We start from the raw sequence: 13,620 nt of genomic DNA on the forward strand, positions 1-13,620 counted from the left end.
AGGATCTAGTCAGTGCCTTCTCTTTCCATCTAGAGTTTTCCATGACTAGAAAATTACCTTAATGGATAAACTGCTTTCAATGCAATAAGCATGAATTCTAGGGAGGAGTGCTGATTAAAGCAATATACTAAGGGTCTACTTAAAATGCTGAATTTTCTAAATCTGCTTAGGATCAGAAAGACTAACTCTGGATCAAAAACCCACATAATTGTCAGCTATCCTATTCCACTTAACATCACAGCAAAATGACATTACAATCGATGTCTTTGGTCAGGATTCTTAAGAGAATTAGGGTATTCTGTGCCTTGAATTTTCTAGCTGAGTAAGTCAAAGTCAGGAAAGTATATCTCAAGCCTTGTTAAAAAAACTTTCCATGAAGCAGTGGCCCTTAATAGATAAAACAAACAGAAGGGAAAAAAGAAAGAATCCACAAAGAAACATGTAAATGAAAAAGTCTAACTGTTTTCTTGGAAAGGAAACAGCTCAAGTTCCCTTCATCTATTTTAAGATGACAACAAGCAACTCTATTAAATACATAAAACTAACAATAAAATGTACTTAAGTTGGGTACTATGGTTAGTCAAGGAAAAGAAACCTGAAAAATAGGGAAGCATTGGGACAATGAACAAACAGAAAAGAAAACAATAGGGAAATAAAGATACATCAAGAAAAATTAACAAAAAATGGCTTTCCTGGATTAAGAAAACTGACTCTTGCCATCTCAGGACTTTGCCATCAAACTACATGTTTCATTTTTATGCGTGTATCTGTGTGTGTGTGTTAAGTCACTTCAGTCGTGTCCAACTCTTTGTGATCCTAGGGACTGTAGCCCACTAGGCTTCTCTGTCCATGGGATTTCCCAGGCAAGAATACTGGTGTGGGTTGCCATGCCCTCCTTGAGGGGATCTTCCCTACACAGGGATCAATCACACATCTTTTACGTCTCCTGCATTGGCAGGTGGGTTCTTTACCACTAGAGCCACCTGGAAAGCCTTTCATTTTTATAACTATCACCAAAAACAGGATTTCTCCTCTTGGCACTTACACTAAGGGCTACACAAAATTTATCAAGAATCAAAAGCTCTTTACCGCTGACAAAAGAAGCTGTCTGAAGGTAAAGTGAATTCTCAGGTCATCTCCTAGAATTGTCTTGGTTTGTTTCTTACTTTTTTTTTTTCCTGATTTTTCTTTTTTTCAGCGGCACAGGTGGCATGTGGGATCTTAGTTCCCAAACCAGAGATATAACCCTTGCCCCCCGCAGGGGAATTTCAGAGTCTTAATCGCCAGAACACCAGAAAAGTCGCATTTTTTACTTTTTAAGAAATTAATTCATTGATGAGACTTTACTTTTGTTCTATCTCTGACACTGTACTCACAGGCAGGTGAGCATGTGATGAGGCACATCTGGAATTAAACAGGCCAGCCCTTTGCAGGACACGGTGTACGCAATGAAGTCCCCTATTCCATCTTATTCAATGAAAATCAAGCCTACATTGGTCTAGTGAATGCTCAAGTTCACTGGCCTAAGCACTTCAGAGCACCCCAACTCTTCATGAGGCTAGTGTCCAGAGGTCACTCTGCCAGCAAAAAAAATGAACCATCTGCTGTTTACTGGTAGTGTCCACCATGGTGAAATGTGACATTCTCTTTAGCAGGCTAGACAACCGGCACAGTCCTGTTAGCCACTTCTTTCCACAGACCCTCACCCAGGCCCAGCCTCGCCTGTCAAGGGGGACTAACCATACAGGAGGCTGAGCACACAGGCTTGGCGGGGATCAAAGGTGCTGGGTTCAAGTCCCAGCTTCTTCACTGGCTGACAAGTCACTCACCTGTGTTTCCTCACCTGAAAACTACACCTGCCACCTAAGGCTGTGGTGAGGACTAAGCCAGAATGGTGCAGACTGCTCAGAGTGGCGCCTGAGGCACATGGAGTGCTCAGGACAAAGTGGCTTTTATTGCCACCACCATCACAGCTACAACTAACGTAATTTACACGAAAACACAAAAGGCCAATTTTCAAATTAGTCAAATTTCTTATAATTATTTCTTCTAAACTATTAATTTAAAAATTTTTTGTTTTTTTTTTTTGGCTGTACCACAAGGCATGCAGGATCTTAGTTCCCCAATCAGAGATCAAACCCATACCTCCTGCAGTGGAAGCTCGAAGTCTTAACCATTGGACCATCAGGGAAACCCCTGTTAGTAAAAATTAATCAAAAACTATTTCTTCTAATTTCTTGGGGACCTGAGTGGGCCCTTAACCCCTCCTGCTCACGGTCAGGCCCTTCATTAATCAATAACCAGCCAAGGTGGGCAGAGAAGGGAAAGAAAGTTATAATCAACTAATTGGATCTACAGGAAGCCACACTGGTGTGCCTGGTAGGAAAAGAGGCTGGAATGCTGGGATACTGGTCACCTGCCTGGTTCTCCAGGTGGGATAGGGGAAGAGAAATTCCCAGGAGGAGAGGTCACTACCTGATGGGGGACAATCTCTAAGCAGCCTCTATGCTTCCTGGGTGCAGACGCCTCTGTGTCTTCTGTGGAAGGGTGGCAGGGCCCACGCCAGGGGAAAGAAGAAAAGCCACAAAGATCTGGGAGCTCCTGGCCCCTCCTCCCCACGCCCTTCCACTCCAGCTCTGTGTCCCTGGACATGTTACACCATTTCTTCACATGTGATTGTGGCTGTTAATAGCACCTACTCCAAGGACTGTGGGGAGGAGAAAAGGAGAGGCTTCCAAGGTGCTACGTATGGTGTCTGGCCTTGAAAAAGTGCTTGGAACATGGCAGCCATGGTTCTTTATTGTTTTATTACTACCCCACATTACAACCCAAATGAATGGTGTGTAATTTGTGAATCGCAGCAACACAAATGGTTTATAAAAGAAGCGATTCACAGCGGAGATTCCTCATGGGCTGCAGGGAATTTCATCTGGACCCTCAGGATTATGTTAGTCACTCAGTTGTGTCTGACTCTTTGTGACCCCATGGACTACAGCTTGCCAGGATCCTCTGTTCATGACTTTTCCAGGCAGGAATACTGGACTGAGTTACCACTTCCTTCTCCGGGGGATCTTCCTGACCCAGGGATCAAACCCTGGGGGTTGTCTCTTAAAACCCTCCTTATCTTAAAGGATCAAAGTCATCTGTGGACCGTGGGGATCCTCATAGGTGGGGTGCTAAGGCTTGCCAGAGGCTGATATATTGTAGAATCCAAACAGGCTGGAAGACAAGACCTAAGATGCAGGTACTGAACTCAGCTTCCTGGGATGACTGTTACAACTTCTCTCCTGACATCTTAAGAGGCAGCAAGAGAGAAACCTCCTATCTCTAAGCAACTAGGGGGCTGAAGACCCCACCCAGAAGAATCCAAGACCCTTTGCTCCATATGCCCCTGCTTAACAGACCCTGCTGACTCCAGAAGCTGCCTGGGGCCCGGACCTGAACTGCCAAGTTGGAAGCTGGTGATGATCATGGAATGGCCTCAAGGTCAGACCTACCTTGGGAACAAGGTACTGCTGATCGGTGCAGGCCAGGACGTAGGCCTCGGCCCGGCCCAGTTCACTCTGGGGGAAGTGGGCGTTCATCTCGTCTCCATCGAAGTCGGCGTTGTAGGCCTTGCAGTTGGCGTAGTGGAGCCGCAGGACTTTCTCCTCAGGAAGGACGCGGGCGCGATGCGCCTGGATAGAGGGCCTGTGCAGGGTGGGCTGCCGGTTCAGGAGGAGAATGTCCCCGTTCTTCACATGCCGGCACACCTGTGGGCAGAGCAGAGGAAGGGCTGAGCGGTGGCCACTCTGGCATCACTGCTACAATGCCAAGGGCTCACCTCGCCCTGGGCTGAGTGTGGCTTCTGCCTGCCTCATGTTTTACGCAATAAAAGGGAACTTTCAGTCCAGTCTGAAACCCTAGAAATCTATGAGATATAACTACTAAGCCCTAAGGGTCTCAGTGTGTGTGCGTGCTCAGTTACTAAGTCATGTCCAACCCTTTTGTGACCCCATAGACTGTAACTCGCCAGGCTCCTCTGTCCACTGGATTTCTAGGCAAGAATACTGGAGTGGGTTGCATTTCCTTCTGGAGGGGATCTTCCCAGGGACCAAACCCAGGTCTCTTGGCAACGGCCGGCAGATTCTTTACTACTGAGCCATCCGGGAATCCCAAAATACCACTTCACAGAGGAAACAGGCCCCTACTACCGAATCCAAATTCAAGAACCAGGCATGGTTAGGGTTCGAACTGGCATGGTTAGGATTCTTTAGTTTACGAGACAGACGCCTTAAGGTTTTCTGAGAAATAGCTGCTAACCTAGCAAAGTCCTGTCCTAGCTCTGGGCTCAGACTATTGCTGTTGTTTAGGTGCTAAGCCATGTCCAACTCTTCATGACCCCATGGACGACAGCCTGCCTGTCTCCTCTGTCCACGGAATTCTCTAGGCAAGAATATTGGAGCGGGTTGCCATTTCCTCCTCCAGGGGAGGGATAAGTCAATGATGCCACAGGCCCCTGTCCAGTAATGACTGTCTTCTTCAGACATGCACAACCTTTTTGGAGTTTGAATTCCCCTGAGAATTAACCTGAAAAAAGAAATGGACACATCCTAAGACAGCAGGTCTACACACAACCATAAAACTCCTGGGCTTGAAAGGATTTGGCAGACCTCTAGAATCCCCCACTGTAGCCACATCTGAGTACATTAGTCCAAATGTGAATTCCACGTTTCAGAAATACTTGCCCAACCTCATCCTTCAGAGCCAGGAGTGAAACTCAGGGTTCTTGATTCCCAGTTCAATGCTTCCGGAAAATATTTTATGGCACTTAAAAATAAGTAACAAGTTTAAATTGCCATGGTCTTTTGGGAAAGCAATTTCACAGCAGATTTTAGAACATTAAAAACTCATTTACCTTGGGCTTTCAGAACGAAAAAGGTGCCAATGCAAGGTTCTATGAATGATGTTTATGCACCCGTGTTAACAGTGGCAAAAACTGGGAAAAACCTGGCTGCCCCAAAGAAGGGGCATCAGTGGGTAAATCACAGTATGTACTATGGAATATTATGTAATGATGAAAAAGGACTTGGTGAAGGGGCACCCAGGCCATGGAACATGCAGGATCTTAGTTCCCCAATCAGGGATTGAACCCAGGTCCCCAGAAGCGGAAGCTGAGTCAATAGGGACTGCCAGGGATCCTTTAAAAAGGATGACTTAAATGTATAACAGTCTTGAAAAAATGACAAAAATGTATTTCAGTAAAAGAAAAACCATCCAGGTGTATTAGTGTCAGTCGCTCCGTCATGTCTGACTCTTTGTGACCCATGGACAGTAGCACACAGGCTTCTCTGTTCATGGAATTCTCCAGGCAAGAATACTGGAGTGGGCAGCCATTCCCTTCTCCAGGATCTTCCTAGCCTAGGGATCAAACCCAGGTATCCTGCATCGCAGGCAGATTTTTTTATCGTCTGAGCCACCAGAGAAGGCCATCTAAGGTGACAGGATGAGATGATTTTAAACCCAATCCAACTCTACGTGTTTATACACGCGAGGACAAAGGTATTTAGATCCTTACTGAGCTGCCGTGTGGTATCCTCAGGGCAGGGGGACATGGAAGAAGAGAAAGATCACCACCTTGACCTTTACATGTCTTAGTGCTATTCATGTTACAACAAGTGTGTGCAACTTTTAGAAAATTTTTAAAGATCTTCAACTATTTCTAAAGAAAGCACGAAAAACTGCACAGGTGATATGCTTACCAGAAGAGAATGAAAACCACAGTAATTTTACTCTTCAAAGATAACCACTGTTCACATTTTCTTGCTCTTTACCAATATCAATATGCCACTGGTCATGTCCTCCTGACAGGACACCTCCTCCCACAAAGCTGATTTTAAAGGCCTTTCATCTTTGTTGTTGTTCAGTCACTAAGTTGTGTGCAACCCTTTTGAGACCCCATGGACTGCCGCATGCCAGCCTTCCCTGCCCTTCACCACTTCCCAGAGTTTGCTTAAACTCATGTCCATTGAGTCAGTGGTGCCATCCAATCTCTCGTCCTCTGTCGTCCCCTTCTCCTGCCCTCAGTCCTTCCTAGCATCAAGGTCTTTTCCAATGAGTTGGCTCTTCGTATCAGGTGGCCAAAGCATTGGAGCTTCAGCATAATTAACTACTGGGCTTCCTAAATGATGCACAGAGATGCTATTTTAAAAAACAAATACACGGGAATTCCCTGGGGTCCAGTGGTTAAAAATCTGTGCTCTCACCGCCAAGGGCCTGTGTTCAATCCCTGGTTGGGGAACTAAGATCCCACAAACCACTCAGTGTGGCCAAAAATATAAAACAAACAAAAAACCAACAAATGCATGAGGCAACTGCTACCCCAATCATTCCGCATGCTGCCCTCAACAGCCCAGAGGAATGATGGAGACTTAGTGAGTGCTCCTCCCACCCCAAGTCTTCCCTAAATTACTCAGCAGGTAATAGGTTGGAGGAAACAAATTACTCAGAGTCTATTTCTTCTCATGTCATCCACATTATGAAGCTGGATCAGAGAGCTGGTTACAGAGAGAGGCTAAAGGTTAACAAGAGAGGCACCCACCTGCCTCCCCTCATTCCTGCTCAGCTGGGCTGAAAGTTTCCTCCAACTCAGGGAAACAGGGAGCAAATCCCTCAAATTCTAAAAGGCAGTCCTAAAAGCAGCAAGCAGGAACTCGGTCTTTCTGCTCCCCAAGGAATCCAAACCCATCCTTCTCCTGCCCCTACATCCATGTTTCCAAGGAGACCTGGATTCTGAGGATTCCCATGAGTGTCTGCCCAGGGCACGTCATGGAGCCTGAGCTGACTTTGAAGGTCTATTTCTTTAGCTTCTCAAGGGAGGAACTGCCCAGACCTGTGGCTCAGGCCCCAAAGCCCAGGCTGGGCCTCAGAACGGAGTCTCACAAATTCGAGACATCCTCCGGCATAAGCAAACCCCACAGCTGGGAAGACTCGCAGGCCCATCTGGCAGGCTCCAGCCAATCCAAACAGAAGCCCTGGAGCACAGAGTGCTCCCCTTGCCAATCCAAACCAGAGGCCCTTCCTTTCTCTTGTCTCTAAATAAATACCATAGTGAAAATTAGCGTGCTCCAGTGCCCAGGTCAGAGTTCTCAGAAGCAGAGCCAGAGCCAAAGAGCTGCTCTCGGGGCTGACTGCTGGGCCGGGAAATGAGGCTTGGCCAACTCGGCCACTTCCTTCTCCATTTACGGGGGCCAGTGGAAGGGGCAGAGACTTCACTCCTCCCTCTTCTCATCGAACCTGCGGTCTGTCCTGACCTGGATCTCTCCCTCCAGTCACGTAACCCAGCCCTTTGGCCTAGTTCTTATCTATATGGAAGGTGTTCAGCAAGAAAACTACTTTACAAATTACCAGTAGACTGTGAATGCACACATACTCGACTACGTGTATAAACGTGACATATAACATCACTGAGGTTTTGGAAACTAAAAAGAATCATTCTTAGTCCCCAGGTCCTGATATGTGCATGCATGCTCAGTCACCACTGTCCTGTCTGACTCTTCGTGACCCCATGGACTGTAGCCCACCAGGCTCCTCTGTTCATGGGATTCTCAAGAATACTGGAGTGGGTTGCCATGCCCTCCCTCCGGGGGATCTTTCTGCTCCAGGAATCGAATCTGCATCTCTTACATTTCCTGCATTGGCAGGCGCCTTCTTTACCGCTAGCGCCACCTGGGCAGCCCAAGATCCTGATATAAGGAACACTTGTTTCAAAAGGTTCCTTCCTGTCTTTGCCCTGGGAGGGCCACATCCTCAGCTCGGTCCATGGAGCCTCCTGCACCTCAACATGGACCCATCCAGTCCACAGGGTGCTGGGGAGAGTGGAGGGTCTAATACCCTGCCCTTGTCCTCAGGGGTTTAGGACTTGAAGTGGAATAGGTGGGGGCCCGAGGAGTGACCCCACAAGGCAACGAGGGTGGGAGGTGAGGTGGGACACACAGGGAGGGGGATCCCACACAAGTGTGAAAGTGGCAAACTGCACACCACCTGTTTTTATAACTAGAGTTTTTCGGGAACACAGCCCAAACCAATGGCTTTGTACTGCCCTGGTGGCTTCCACAGTTCATGCTAGGAAAGTGGCGCTGAGTTGCTGCAACACAGACCATGTGGCTGACAAAGCCTAAGATGTTTACTCTCAGGTTCCCAGGTGGCTCAGTGGTAAAGAACCCGCCTGCCAATGCAGGAGACGTGGGTTCAGTCTCTGGATTGGGAAGATCCCTGCAGGAGGGCACGGCAACTCACTCCAGTATTCTTGCCTACAAAATTTCATGAACAGAGAAAGGAGCCTGGCAGCTACAGTCCAGGGGGTCGCAAAGAGTCAGACACAAATGGGCGACTGAGCACACACACGCACCTTGGCTGAAAACATGTGCAGGCTCCTCCCTGGAGGAATGAGGGCCTTGCTGAGGTACAGAGCGGCGATGGCTGGGGAGTCTGGGGAGGACAAAGTGTTTCCAGCATGTACGGGAAGTTCAAAGACTGAAGGGGAAGTCTGGATGGGATGCTGGGGCTAGGGGAGAAAGCAGAGATAGTATGCTGATATGAAGTTCAGCCGGGAGACAGATAAGGCCAACTTCCCTTACTTCCCTGCAGCTCAGAACTCATCTGCATCCCCTCTCGTAAGCTGCCCAGCAAGTGCAGTGAGGCCAACCTGCCCTCTCTGAAGCCAACTTCCAACCCCACAGACGTAAAGGGCCACATGAAGGAAGTGTCCCTGTGTATCTGCCTCATCATCACATCCCAGTAATGTCAGGAACCCCACCATCCTTCTACTTTGGCTCTAGCTGGAGATGACAAAGGTTCTGGGGCCCAACTCCTCCCACTTTGTCCAAACGACTCTCCTGGGTCACAGGTGGTCTCTGTCTGGGCAAATCTTATGCATCTTCCTTTCTCCCTCTCCTTAAACTTCATATTTAATTCCACAAACACCTCCTATGTGCCTCGGGAAGATGCCAAGGTACTCTGGGGCTGGTCTTGACTAAAGATGGGGGACGGATGCTGGCATTGAGAGCAAGCCCGGCTGGCCACCCTCCCTCAGCGTCCTCCCCACCAGCTTCATATTCCCATGGGTCCCCCCACTTTCTGTCTGTGTTACTTTGTGCTCAAAGAGCTTAACTCTCTGACAATTTCATTTTCTTTTTTTTTGGCCATACATGTGACTTGTCAGATCTTAAGTTTCCCAACCAGGGATCAAACCTGTGCCCTCTGCAGTGGAAGCGTGGAGTCTCAACCACTGGACCACCAGGGAAGTCCTGATAATTTCATTTCTTAACCCTAACTGAGGGCCCACACTTCTACCTTTTACGTGAGATAGGCCCTTAGGTTCTCCACCATCACCTCAGTTCAGAGGGGCCCAGATGCACCTCCTTCCAGAGCATTCCATCTTCCTGGAAACCATGGCTTCCTTCTCATCTTCTCTCTTCTACAGCCCTGACACCCAGTCTACCCCCAACCCCATCCTCTCCCTCGGAAACATACCCTCCTTTCATCCTGGGGTCCCCTGCAGCCCCCAGGCTGGTCCTCAATCATCTTCTGACGACTCCAAACACGCCCTGCACGCTCACCCCACCTCCTTTCTTCTCCAGCATCATGTGGATTCAGTCACCACCCTCCGTCACTGTCCCCTTCACACCATTCAACAGTGGTGAAACACTTATGGACTCATTCCCTGGGGGTGCCCCCACCAGGCTGTCCACCCTAGGGCAATAAGAGCTTGTCCATGGTGCCTGACAAAGTGCAACACAGCTTGCAGTGGGCCCTGCCACCACCTGACCCCACTCTGCTCTCCTCTCAATTTTTCTCTCAAAGTGTCCTACTCTCTCACATGCTTGACTTAATAGCATGGAAGTTATCTTGTGGTTGTCTTGTTTCACCATAAGTTAAGAAAAATACACCTTTATTTCTCTTGCATCTTTCACATAGCTCCAAGCAAAACATGGGGCCCTTAAGAATGGCAGAATAGGGGCTTCCCTGGTGGCTCAGTGGTAAAGAATCCACCTGCCAAGCAGGAGATGAGGGTTTAGTCCCTGTCCAGAAGATTCCACATGCCACAGAGCAACTAAGTCTACGGGCCACAACCACTGAGCATGCGCTCTAGAGCCGGTGCTCTGCAGCAAGAGAAGCCACCGCAAGAAGAAGCTGTGTACCACAACCAGAGAGCAGCCCACACTTGCCGCAACTAGAGGAAAGCCCATGCAGCAAGAGACCCAACACACTCAAACCCAAATAAAATTATTAAAAGAATAAAATTAAAATGGCAGGGTAAGTCTGTGAACCTGAACACAAACGTCAATTAATGCATAAGAAAAGAACAAACAGGTGGGTGGACCTGTCTGCCCCTGGCTGCCAAAACAGAAGACGCAAGGCCTGTTAACCACTGGACCTCGGGACAATGGTGAGATGGGGAGAAAGCAAGGGGACAGGCCTCGGTGAAGAGCAGTGCTCACCGAGACAAGGCTTCCTCTCCCTCTCTGTCCCCCAACCAAAGCTCCTTCAAGCTTCAACAGTCCTCTGCAGAGCTCGAACCCACCAAAAAGAAAACCTAGAGGGCAAGGGGAAGCCCAACAAACATGTAGACGGGTGAGGACGATGCACTCCATCACTCCCTGACTTGGGCAGTCACCATAAATTAACCCCAAACCCGTTTCACTCCAACGATTTCTGCCACTTTTGCCTGGTTCAGGGTTGTTTGCTATACCCCTCCCAGCTGGAATGGTTGTTACCTGACACAGACACAAGTGATATCATCCACTCATCTTACGCCCTCAGTAGACATTGCCAATCGATCTTGTATTCTTTCCGTGGGAGCCCAGAGAAAGCCTGGAGATCCCTTAACACAGTGCTACAGGTGAGAACTAGCAATCTCCAGAAAGTGAAGCATCAGCTGAAACCATCAGTTTTCACAGACACAGAATGTTTCCTTCCTACGGCAGCTCTCAAACTTCAGCATGCAGAGGAACCCTCCATAGACCTTATTAACACACAGATTCCTGGGTCATTTCCCGAGAGTCTCATTCAGGGCGGGGAAGGGGTAAAAAGGGAGGCAAAGGTGCATTTCCCACTGGCTGCAGGAATGCTGCTGCCGAGGACCACCTGTGAGCAGCCCTGTTTAAGGGCAGCAGATCACAGTGGAGTTATAATGAAAGGGCATTTTTCCAGGCCTGGTGTGTAACCAGAATTGTGCTGCCTGCATGCGATGATCAAATGATTTCATTCATGGTGCTGAGGCCCTAGGGAACACCCACAGGTGGGGTCAGCCCCTTGTGAGGTGCGGGGGGTAGGGGTGGGGTCGGGGGAGCAGAACAGTTCTCACAGCCCTCCTGCACTGGCACCACAGCTGAAATCACGGGGGAGCCCCAAAGGAGCAGCCTAACCCCTGACCAGATATGCCCGTTACTCACAATTTTTGTCCCCTGGGGCTTAGGGGCCCCCGTAGCTGGTGTCAGGAGCTGTTTGGCCACGGCCTCCCGCTGCGTGAGGTCCGAGGCGCTCAGGGCTGTGCGGCTGCCATCCTCGTTGATGACCATGGAGGCTCCGGGGTGCACGTTGGGGCCGTTGATGACGGCCTGCCTCAATTCCTGAACGTTCCAGGGGGTGACTGGTTGAGGGTAGGTCAGCTTTGTGGCAAACACCTGGAAACAAGGAGGGGATATGAAAATTCAGGGTGGGCAGAGACAGGTCAGAATGACCCCAGTGTGACTCAACAGGCTGTGTGATTTTTCCCGTAAGATGCAGACATGCTCCCTGAGCCAAGGTCCTCCAGCCAAACAAGCAACATCTCCCTGTCTTTTCCACAATCATTTTTCTAGACTTGCTTCCTCTAAGGAAGAGAGCAGGTCTCCTCTTCTAGCAGAGTAATCTGCCCCAAAAAAGTTATCTGAGGATAGTAATTTATGCAGCAAAATTTTTTTTAACCTATTTAAAAATTTTATCATTTCCTAGTCTGCCAATAAATTCAAGGTCCCAAATGATGGAATATAGCCTGGAACATGAGCTTTAGACAATTGGTGAATACCTGCTCTCAAGTATCACCCTCCTCCACCTATAATTCCCCTCCCCTCACCCCCAGCAGTCATCACTAATTGATGGTGGCCTGAGCCCAGACATGGCATCTTAAATCTCTTTATTTGGCCTGAGATAAACCTGATTCGGTCCCCCGATTGATGAGAAAATGGCAGTGATCCATCTGACACGCCAGGCCTGCACCACACTCCAAGAAAAACGAGTGCCCTGGTTAAGTGAGTTCTGAGCTGCTGAATATTAAAACCCTTTGGTGCTTCAAATGGCATATACCTATGTTAGAGACTCTTGAGAAGTCCCATGGAAAGGAACTCGCTGACTGGCCAGCCTGTGTGAATGGCACCCCCACCCCAACCCCCGCCACCCTGCCCGGTGCTCCCCGCCCTCTGGCCCTCTCCACTTCTGCCGACACACTGACCACTGCCTGACAGAGTATTTATGTACAGACTGTGCCCAACTTAGGATTTTTCGGACTCTGTAACGGTGTGAAAGTAACACGTATTTGGTAGAAATCATACTCCCCATTTTGAATTCTGGTCTTTCTCTGGGCTTGTGAAACGTGGTGTGATATTCTTGTGAGGGTGCGCAGGGGCAGTAAGCCTCAGCTGCTGGCTGTCGGCCCTGGGATCATAAATATCCCATACACTTAGAGCCATCCTGTTGTTCATTTTCAGGACAGTGTTCAATAACTTCTATGAGACATTCAACACTATTACAAAATCAGCTTTGCACTGGATGATTTTGCCCAACGGTAGGCTAACATAAGTGTTCTGAGCAGGTTTAAGGTGGGTTAGACTAAGCTATGCTGTTCAGTAGGTTAGGTCCATTAAATGCACTTTTGACATATGGCATTTTTAACTTACCACCACATCATCATAAGTCGAGGAATATCCTTACTTGTCTTATCTGTTTATGTGTCTCCACCACTGGAATATAAGCTTCACAAGGACACACTAGTCTTGTCTGGTTCATGACTGGGTCTCTAGCTTATCCCCCAACCTTCAACCTTCAACCTTCACCTCCCCTGCTTCTATAACACCTGTCCACAGTGCTCAATGGGAAGGGTGTGCACAAGAGATCAAGAGGCAGTTTCACACGCTCTGCTCCTGAAAACCATCCTGTGAGCAACAGGCCACCATGGCCCTAGGCTTAGGGCAGGCCTGGAGGTGGGCAGAGGGGGAACTTAGTCCCTCCAGTACCAAATGAACCCAGATCCAAGAAAGAGAAGACCGCTGAAGGTGGTAAGAGGAGCAACACTAAAGGTCTCTCCTGAAGCTGGGGACCCTGGAGGCACCATGAGCCTAAAGCCAACAGAGGTCCCTGTCCTCCTCTGTCCAAAGAAAGCAATGAACAGGTCACAGGCCCCTCCTCCCAGGGCCTCGGACTCAGGAATGTCACCACTGGGCTTCCCCGTGCTTTTCCCTGCCACCTGACCCAGCTTCCGGATGCAGAGACCCCTGGTACCCAGGAATGGGTGTTCTCTGACTCTTGTCCCCTCACACAAGAGCCCTTGCCTAGGAAGCCCACGTGTGCCTGGGGGACAAGGAGGCAGCACGCAGGAGACCA

At 48.8% G+C, this 13,620-nt stretch overlaps 1 protein-coding gene across 1 annotated transcript in view; it reads right to left on the bottom strand.

Moving 5' to 3' along the window:
- POLR1A (RNA polymerase I subunit A) overlaps positions 1 to 13,620 on the bottom strand; it is an 85,434-nt gene that overhangs the window by 46,486 nt on the left and 25,328 nt on the right. The window contains exons 12-13 of the mRNA XM_069583088.1: positions 11,436 to 11,666; positions 3,498 to 3,752 (exon numbers count right to left, since the gene is read on the bottom strand). Of these exons, the coding sequence (XP_069439189.1) occupies positions 3,498 to 3,752; positions 11,436 to 11,666 (486 nt within the window). The remainder of the gene's footprint in view (positions 1 to 3,497; positions 3,753 to 11,435; positions 11,667 to 13,620) is intronic.

Source organism: Ovis canadensis, chromosome 3 (genome assembly GCF_042477335.2).
Source record: "Ovis canadensis isolate MfBH-ARS-UI-01 breed Bighorn chromosome 3, ARS-UI_OviCan_v2, whole genome shotgun sequence".
NCBI lineage: Eukaryota > Metazoa > Chordata > Mammalia > Artiodactyla > Bovidae > Ovis > Ovis canadensis.